The following is a 9,261-nucleotide window of genomic DNA, read 5'->3' on the forward strand; positions in this document are numbered from 1 at the left end:
GCTGTGGGACTTCTATCGAGGCGCGTCTTCGTCGCTAGGTGGCGCTACTTCCGCAGAGCCGTTTGCCTCTTCGGTGCATGCAGCCAAGAAAAAAAGGGAGACACCAGTCTGAGCTTCTCTGGGAGCCCACTGAGTGAAAGGAGATTCTGGAGACACCGAAGGCCCCAGGAAGGCTCTGTTCCAGGCGCAAAGTGCGTGGCGTTTTCCACGATCAAGAAGCAACGAAAAGCTCTTCACCGTTCCTTCAGAGACTGCCGATCTTCCTGGAGTCACGAACGAGACGGAGCATGCATGCAGGTACAAGCTGAATAAAACCAGGAAAGAGAAACGAGAAAGCAGGGATGCCTCAGTCCAGCTTGACCGCACGACCTGGAAGCGCAGCAACACTCAACTCCACATCACTCGCCTTTTCCTCCTCAGTTCAGCGTTTGGTTCAACAGAATCAGAATCTACATACATTTACATGCGCGTGAGTAGCCAGGCAGATACAGATTCAGACAGATGCGAAGACGCCAATACGCGAAAATATATAAACATATAAATATGTACACAGGGGAGAGGAGGAGGGACGCCGACTTGTCAGCATCCGAAGCAGAGAGAGCAAAAAAGAAACGGGAGCACGTTGTTTTCTCATCCGATGCGATTTGGTGCAACCCCTTAAAAAACGAACACAAGCCTGACCGATGGCAAGCGCTTGAAAAAGGCGAAGAAGTGGAAGTGAGGCCCCCCTGGAAAGACAGCGAAGCGGCCAATCCTTGACAAGGCGAGGAAACGACGCGAGGAACTGCCCAGGACGGAACAGAAACAGACAAAGAGACGAGAAGCGAAGAAGACACGAGAAGCGAGAAAAAGGAGAAAGAGAAGGTGATGAAGAAAAAGAAAGACATGAAGAAACTGAAGAAACTGAAGAAGAAGGAAGAGAGGGGAAACACAAGCACCTATGCATTTATCTGCTGGCTGACTGTCTCTGCGGTCCCGAGGCACTGATGTATCCACGGAAGGAGAGACTAACGAGACGTTGGCCGAGAGACAGGGGTACTGGCAATTCGAGAGCCTGTATCAGTTGATCTTCTGTGAAAATCCACTTCTCCACCAATCCCTTGAGCTTCTCCCTCCTCACTTCACTCTGCGTTCCGCTGCCTTCTCTTTCTAGATGCTCCTTCACTCCAGAGCCTCCCTCTGCGCTTCCACAGCCCCCAGCGTCTGGCAAAGAGACGTCGGAAAAACGCAAATTCGGTTGCGAAGAAGAAGAAAAGATGAGACGCTCAGGGGTCAGCTGACAGTCGAAATGCTTCCTCACGTGCTCCTGAATTTCTTTGAAGGACGTCGCTGAGCAGCGACTCTCCAGGCTGGCAAAAGGCAACAGGTCTGGCGAGACAACGCGAACGCGAAGCTGAAAAAATCAGAAAGTAAAGACGAGACAGGTTGAAAAAACATGCAGGATAACCAGGCCACCGCGCGTCGAACGATTCCCACTCCTTCACAGCCTCTCGCATCCATGCAACACTATCTGCTCCCACCAGCAGACCTATATGCATATACACAAATATATACATATATATATATGTTTATATATATCCTAATCCTGTATATATGTATATACACAAATGTCTAAAATATACATGGAAGCATGCAAGAATTTAGCTGTAAAGAGAGAATTTCGATAGATGGCCTCTGTTTGAGTTCATACACGGTTCTGTATCTACGTCTTGGTGGCTATACATTCAATTGTGAATAAACGCATGTATGTGTCATGAGGAAGCAGAGTTAGATATATGTGTGTGCAAACGATGAGAGCGAGAGCCTGGAGGCGATCATCTGCGGTTTAAAAGGCATATCGGAAGTGGATAGATCCCCCCCCACGGAGAAAGAAACAGGAATCAAAATGCGTCTCTATCTAGACTTGGAAGACCCAGCGGACAATCCGAGTCTGTTTTCTCGTCTGAAGTTCCCCCTGTTCTATCTCTCTTCCTATGGTTTTCGTCGTCCCCCACCGAATGTCGCCTTCATTCTGTTCTCCTTCCCACTGTCGTCTGCGCTCGCTCTCCTCTCCTCTCCGCAATCTCAATGTCTCCTTCGCTGCACTACCAAGTGGGTCTGCTTTTGCATCCCTAAACGTCTGCCCTGCCCTCCTCAACTGTCTCCTTCCCCCCTTGAACTGTCTCTTTTCGCTGACCTGTCTCTTTGCGACTGCATTCCAGGGGAGCCGCACAATGAGCCGGGCCGAGGGGAAGGCAGTGTGGCTGAGTTTCTCTTCTAGAAGATGCTCCACCAGATTGTGTCTCTGAAGGACATCGAGGAAACGGGTGAGGAGTTCGTTTTTCCTTTGCTTTACGCCGTTCAGGAGGTCCTTGCGTCTCGCCTCTGTCCAATCCAGAGCCGCAAAAACGGCCTCGGACTCTCCACTTTGTCCAGTTTTCTGCTGAGAAGCCTGTCTCTGTCTCCGACCGTCGCCCTCCCCAGCGCGAGACAGCAGAGAGGCAGGCGGCACAGGCAGAGGTTCGGGAAGCATCGACAGAAGGACATCGATCTCTCGCGCGCGAGTTGCGGAACGCAGCCCAGACGCAGACCCCGACCTCGAGAAAAGGCCTCCGCCAACCGCCACCACAGGCGTCACCATACCCTCGGTACTCAATTCGTCCTCTCTTTCTCCTTCCCTCGCATCCAAAGAATGGCTTGTCTCTTCAGACGTCGCACCAGAAGAAGATGCGAGAGACGAAGTGGACGGAGACAAAGACGAAGGAGACAACGCCGAAGGAGAAAAAGGAGAGGCAGTGGAGTCTGTGGAGGTCAGGGAGAAGGTGAGACAATCGAAAGTGGAGTCGCCGATAGCGGCGACAAGTTTTTTTTGCCACACTAGAAATTCGGATGGGTGCATGGGAGCCGTTAGCGCCGCGCCGTGGAGGACGTTCGCTCTCAGTTGCGGGGTAGTGAAGAGGCTGAGGAGAGTCGAGGCTGTTCCTGCGTCTCCGGCGCTTTCTTCTCGCTCTTCGGTCTCTGCTTTCTTCCTCCGCTTTCCCCGCTTGCCAGCGACCTTCCCTCCGTGTGAGCTGTCTCCACCGTCACCATCGCCTCCTCTCGCCTTCGCCTCTTCCTCGCGAATCGCGACCGCGAGGTTGAGGCGGAGCTCTTCCGGCGAGAGAATGCCGCATCGGTCGACCACGATTTCTGCAGTCTTTCTCCCAACGCCGTCGACCTGCATGAGACTCGCGATCGCCTCCACTCTCTTCTGCTGTTTCCGTTCTCGAATTTCCGCACATGTTCCTGTCTCCAGCGCCTCTGCGACAGCCTGGAGCGTGCTCGAGGCGAACACCGGCGCCGGGGTCCCTGTCTCCGAATTGGGCTCCATTTTGACGCGCTTCTCGGCGCCCTTGAACGCGAGGCCCCTCAGGCGAAAGAGGACCAGAGCTTCTGGAAGAGACCGCACCGCGAGTGGCGCTTCCTGAAGAATCTGCGCCGCTCTCGCGTACTGCTTGTGCCCGTGGAACAGCGCGTCGGCGGTTTTCCCCTCTGGCGACAGCAACAGGCTCGGAGCCACGGCTGGGAAGGGCGCTGGAGAAAACGCGACACTGGACGGAGACGCCGAATGCGAAGAAGAAAACGCGAAAGGAGACGAAAAGGAGGAAGCGGGAGGCTGCATGGCGCGGAGACGCTCGCAGTCTGTTAGGCGATAATTCGCCAGAGTCAGCAGAGTGGAGACGGCGGACCCATTGGCCGGAACCACGCAGGGCCATGACTGGACTGGAGAGAAGGTTAGAGGCGAAGAAGACGCCGCAGTCAACCTGAAAGGAGAGGGGAGAATCGAAGCACTGACAGACAGATAGAGAGAACGAATGACCAAACAAAAGACAGAGAAAGAAAGGAATAACTCAGAAACGCTTGTGGAGAAAAAAGCGTTTCCTGCAAGGAGCCAGGGAGCCAGACAAAGCACCGGAGAAAATGGTTTCTGTAGGGCCAAAACGTTGTACGACGCAAATCCTCACCTTCGCCATCTTGTGATTTTAAAGAACAAGCAAACTTATCGAGTGGCCAAAGCGAGAAAGTCAAGTGCACACAGACGGGAGAGGTCCGCATGAAGTTCGTGGGTGGACTGAAGCAGAGAAATGCAGAGGAAATTGCCTGGGGAAATACAGTCACTTGCAATTCGCCGTTTTATAGACAATGTAGAATTTCATATTCAAACGCCTTCTCGAGGTGAATTCTTCGAACTCTGGAACGACGATCAGCGGCGAGTGCGTCGGAGGCAAACGTAGAGGAATCGACGAAGCCCACAGGTCAGAAGAGAAAAGGAACAACATTCGAGAACAGAGAGAAAAATGGACATTAGCCTGTCGGCGAGACACCCTCAACAGCATGGAAATACGAGCAACACCTGGAAAGAGAGCCGTGCTGTCTGTCTCTCTCTCGTCTCTCACGTTTTTTGCATCTATCTTTCTCTCAGGACTACTCGCTGCTCTCTCCTCACGTTCTCTGCTTTCTCTCTTATCTCCTGATGGTATCTGCTTCCTTCCTTCCTTATATATATATATATATATATATATATATATTTGTACATACGCGTATATATTTGTATACATGTGTATACATCCACATGCATATATTTCTATGTATGAATATATACATATATATATACATATTGAACGACGCGCGCGCGTTTTCTCTATATGAGCGTCGATGGAAGAGCCGGGATGTGTGTCTCTTCGTTCTTTGTCAGTCGGTCTTTGGCAGCGCCTGGTTCCGCGTGCGTCCCTGCTCCGTTTCACTTCGTCTTACTTCTTCGCAGCTGTCTCCGATTGTTTCTTTTCTGGACTTCGATCCTCAACTCGGCCTGCCGCGTTCTCGTCCGGTTGCTGCGCAAATGCCTGGACCTTCTCGTCGTGGCGGCAGGCCTGCAGAAACTCCGCCGGCAGCGCGGCGACTTTCTCCGCGACCTCTTTCTGCAAAGCTGCGACTTCCTCCGCAGACAGAGCCGCCCGCAGGGCAGCCATGCGGGACTCTTCCTCTTCTCGTTTCTCGAGCGAGAACAACAGAGACGCAGGGGAAGACGACATTGACGCCGCCCTCGCCTCCCCAGAGCCAACACCCCTCCTGCTCTGTGCCGCCTCCCCTGCAGGAGGCGTCCACTTCACCCACGGCCGCCGAGACGAAGGAGATGAAGGAGAAGAAGGAGAGACAGATTGGGAGCGAGAAGAGGGAGACTGGATGTGAGAAGACGAAGCAGGTTGGAAGCGAGAAGAAGATTGAAAACGAGAAGACAGAGAGGCGGGGGTCTTGGTACGTCTCTCCTGGGGTGCCGCCTCTCCACCGGCATTTCTCTGGGCTCTGAGAGAAGAGGACAAGACTGCAGACGAGCTGGTCAGTCGCTGAGCGGTGCCTGTCTCGCCTGCAACTCTTCTCCCCGGACTCGCTTTCTTCCAGGAGCTCCATGCAGACGTCACCTCTCCCGACTTGCCCCCCTTCGCCGCGTTCTCGCCTGTCTCTCTCCTGTCTCCCCAGTTTCCTGTCGCCTTCTCCCCCGCGCGAGTGCTGGCCCTCAGAGCCGTTCCACTCTTCCCCAGCCTTCGTTCCTCTCGAGCTGCAGTTCCGTCGAGTGGAGAAAAACGCGAAGAAGAGTCTCTGCCTTCTGTGCTTCTCCGCCAGCTGACGCAGGCGCGCCCGTACCCCGGAGGCGGCGCCGTCTTCTGGGCGCGATCCACCTGCGGCTCGGTGTCTCCTGTCTCCGCCTCTGCGTCCTGTCTCTCAGGCTCTTTCCGGAGCCGCGCGGACGAGCTGGTCTCTCTCGGCCCAGTCTTTGCATGCAGTTTATCTGAGGCCCAGCGAACCCGCAGAGGCCTGGCCTCCGCCTCCGTCGTGGAACCGGAGCGTACGCGAAGCGCCGACAGCCTCGTGCGTTCGCCTCTCGCCTTCGGAGCCTCCGTTGTCTCCTCGCCTGCCTCGAGCCTGTCCCTCGAGGAGGAGACGGCTGTCTCCTCTCTCGCGGCTGCCGTCCGACGTCCACCCCACTTCGACAGACTCCCCACAAGACCCACTTGGGATCGAGAAAGGCCCTCGCCCCCCGCTTCGCGCCCTGGCTTTTCCAGCCGAGGCACCGAGTTTCTGCTCGCAGCTGAGGACGAAGACGATGAAGGGGAGGACGCAGCGGAAGAAGGAGAATACGAAGAGCCTCGCCATAAACCGACTTGTGCAAAGTTGGCCGATGTCCGCCAGGAGGAGCTCCAAGCGCCGCTTCGCTCCGACGTCTTCAGTGTCGCTGCGCGGCTTCGCGGGCCAGAGACACCTGAGGTTCCGCGGGACAACTCCGCCTGCGAAGGCGACTCCGGACCGGCAGAGGTGCTCTCCGTTCGGCTCCGCGAGAACAGCCAGCCGGAAGGCGACGAGGCCGAGAAACGAGGACTCGGAGAAGCGAAAGAGGAAGAAAGGGGAGACAAAGGGGGCGTCCACGAACAGAAAGAGAGACATCGAGTCTGCCGCGAGAGAGATGGGGCATCAGACAAGACAGAATGAACTACATACGAGAAGCAGGAAGGAAGAGAAGAGCGAGAGCCAGAGGGCGTACGAGACACGCAGAAAGAGAGGACGCACGAAGAGACAGTGCCAGCCGCGGCAGAAGGAAAGCGCGCATGGGAACAGGGTGGAAGTGGTGTAGAAAAGGCAGAAAAAAGGGAAACATTGGAAAGCGAAAATAACACTCGTGAGGCGGCCGACCGAGAAAGAATAGACGAAGGAGTCGGGGAACCAACGGGGGATTCACAAGAAGGCCCAGAAAGTGCAGATCGACACAATCTCGGTGAAGCCCTGCGCGAGGAGGAAGAAAAGAAGGCGCCGCGCAGAGACTTGCTCTTCCTACAACAAGGCAGGATGCCGCAGATTGCCTGCGGAGAGGAACTTGAAGAAGCGAAACGACTCAGGGGAGACGAGCGAGACCCGCTGGACAGACGAGCATGCGCGGTCGTGAACACTTTGGACAGCGGTGCCTTGTGAAGAGACTCCATCGTGTCTCTTCTGCTGGAACGTTCGGGACTCTGGGCAGGACGCGCAGACAGTTGAGAAGGGCGCGTTCGAGAGAGAGACGAGCTGATCTTTTCGCTTCTCTCCAAGTCGACGGGAGACACAAACGACGGTTCTACACCGAGAAGGGAAGAGCCTCGAGGACAAGCGAACGCGCGAGACGAGGGCGGAGACGAAGACCAGGGGGAAGGAGAACAAGCAGGCGGTGAGCACGGCGAAGGAGAAAAGAGAGAAGCAGAGGGTAGAGGAGAGTAGTGAGGAGAGGAGAGCGAAGAAGCCAGAGCCGTCGGTGGCGAGAAGGTCAAGGGAGGTGGAGTGTCTCGACGGAAGGAAGCAGTGGAAGCAAGAGAAAGTGAGAAGAGAGAGGGAAGATCGACGAAGCGAGACATGCAGTAAATAGCCAAAGCTAGAAGAATCACAAGGCGCCGACTGACTCTCGGCATCCGCACAGAAGGCGAGACAAGGCCCGCCAACCAGCAGGCAGAGAGAGACACGCAGAGGAGACTCACCGACAGGAGAGGCATCTACGCGAGGGAGAGCGAAGACACAAAGTAACAGAAAAGCGAAAAGGGAAGCTCAAAAAGTGGACTTTCCCCTACCGAGATACACGAAAACCAAAATCCTAACTCCAGGACATTGAATCATATATATATATATATATATATATATATATATTTGTGTGTGTGTATGTGTGCGTAGAGCGAGAGTTTGACATGGATTTGAGGCGCATGCTTCGTCGAAGAGGAAGTCAGAGGAGAGACGTAGAACATTTTCAGTCGGTCTTCCTCCCAGCTTGTCCGTGAGACGCGCCGCGACGTCTGCGCGTCTGCGGGCATCCAGTGCAGCGACGCGTTTCTCTGTGAGCAGGAGGCCCTGACAGAAACGCGACGTACCAAACCAGGCTTCTACTTGAGACGCCAGAATCTGCAGAATGAAGAGATATCTTCGAGGCGCGTTGAGTCTGAACGGCGCCAGCGCATCGCAGGATCGAGCGCGGCTCCAGTGCAGTCATTCAGGATAATTGGTCTGGAAGTTCAGTCTCTCTCTGTCGCCCATGACACAAAAACTTTATTTATGTCCATTGACGTCGGCTGTGGCTCCAGCTGCTCGGGGACGAGACAAACGGCAAGACGAGAAGCTCTACAGGAAGGCGACGCTTCGCCCCCCTCGGGTGCGCCACGAAAGACGAAGCTTCTGTCTCTCGTTCGACGGAGTTGGAGAGACAGGAGACGCGAGACTCCAGGGAGGAGAGCGAAGAGAAGAACTGGGGAACAGACAGATGGCTGAAGGAAAGGACGCACAGGCGGCCCGGCGATGGAGTAAATCTGGATCGACTCGGCAGAGCGTCGCCAGGAGAAACCGAATGAGTCTCGCACTGCTCAACAGGAGTGCCTCGCGGTGCTGCCGCCAGCAGCTTACCGGCGAGGCGGTGAGAGAGTCTCGTGTCTCTTTCCTGTCCCCTGACAAGCACAGAGGCGGCAAGGTGGAGACGCAGCTTCGTCGCAGAGAGTCGTCTTTGCGAGGAAGCGACAGCAGAAGAACTTGCCTTCAAAGAAATGCAAGAGGGAAGAGAAGTGAAGAAAGCTAAGATTCGCAGAGGAGTGCTCTCCGGGTGGAGGTACACCTGCAGGAAGACGCCGCCTGAGGGGAAGCGGCAGACAGACGTCTACTGGAGCTCCTTTCGAAAGAAACGACGAAACCTGGAAACTCTATCGTTTGTTTGGGACCGCCTCGCGTCTGGAGAAGTGACCTCGCCAAAGCCCACCTTCGAGGACAGCGCTCCGTCGCCAACCCCCCGAAGAAGCGCGTCCGGCTTGCAGCGAAAGTCATGCACATTTTTTGCGGAGACTTGCAGAAACTGCTCCCTGCTTCTTCGGTGGCGCCCTCTCCTCAGACTGAGGAAAAGCGAAGAAGAAATGACGGCGGTCAATTCGCACGAACTTCCTGAACAAGGCGCTCTCCGGCACACACAACCTGCACACCGCCTTCGGGGAAAATCGCGACGAGAGACCCCCGAGCGAAGCGAGTCCGAGTGTACATACACCCCAGAAGTCGCGCTGAAAAGCTGAAAGTGATTTCGCGTTTTTTCTGGAGCGTCTCCAGACAGATGCAGCTGCCTTTGTCTGCCGGTTTCATCTCTGGCGTGCAGCCAGCCACTGGGTTGTGACTTCGCGCCGACTTGGGCAAGAGCTTCGCGCTGGCCTTGCTTGTCTTCGGGAGGAAAGAAAAAAAAGCCGCTTCTTCGCCAAGGTC

General features: G+C 55.2%; 1 protein-coding gene across 1 annotated transcript; it reads right to left on the reverse strand.

Annotated features, from left to right (window-relative positions):
- Positions 1–181: 181 nt before the first annotated feature.
- Positions 182–9,083, reverse strand: TGME49_213310 (hypothetical protein). Its single transcript, XM_018779598.1, has 3 exons — positions 4,774–9,083; positions 2,177–3,782; positions 182–1,393 (listed from the first exon to the last, which is right to left on the reverse strand). The coding sequence occupies exons 1-3, from the start codon at positions 7,530–7,532 to the stop codon at positions 947–949; spliced, it is 4,812 nt and encodes a 1,603-aa protein (XP_018637882.1). The 5' UTR covers positions 7,533–9,083; the 3' UTR covers positions 182–946.
- Positions 9,084–9,261: the final 178 nt, after the last annotated feature.

Source organism: Toxoplasma gondii, chromosome V (genome assembly GCF_000006565.2).
Source record: "Toxoplasma gondii ME49 chromosome V, whole genome shotgun sequence".
Classification (NCBI taxonomy): domain Eukaryota; phylum Apicomplexa; class Conoidasida; order Eucoccidiorida; family Sarcocystidae; genus Toxoplasma; species Toxoplasma gondii.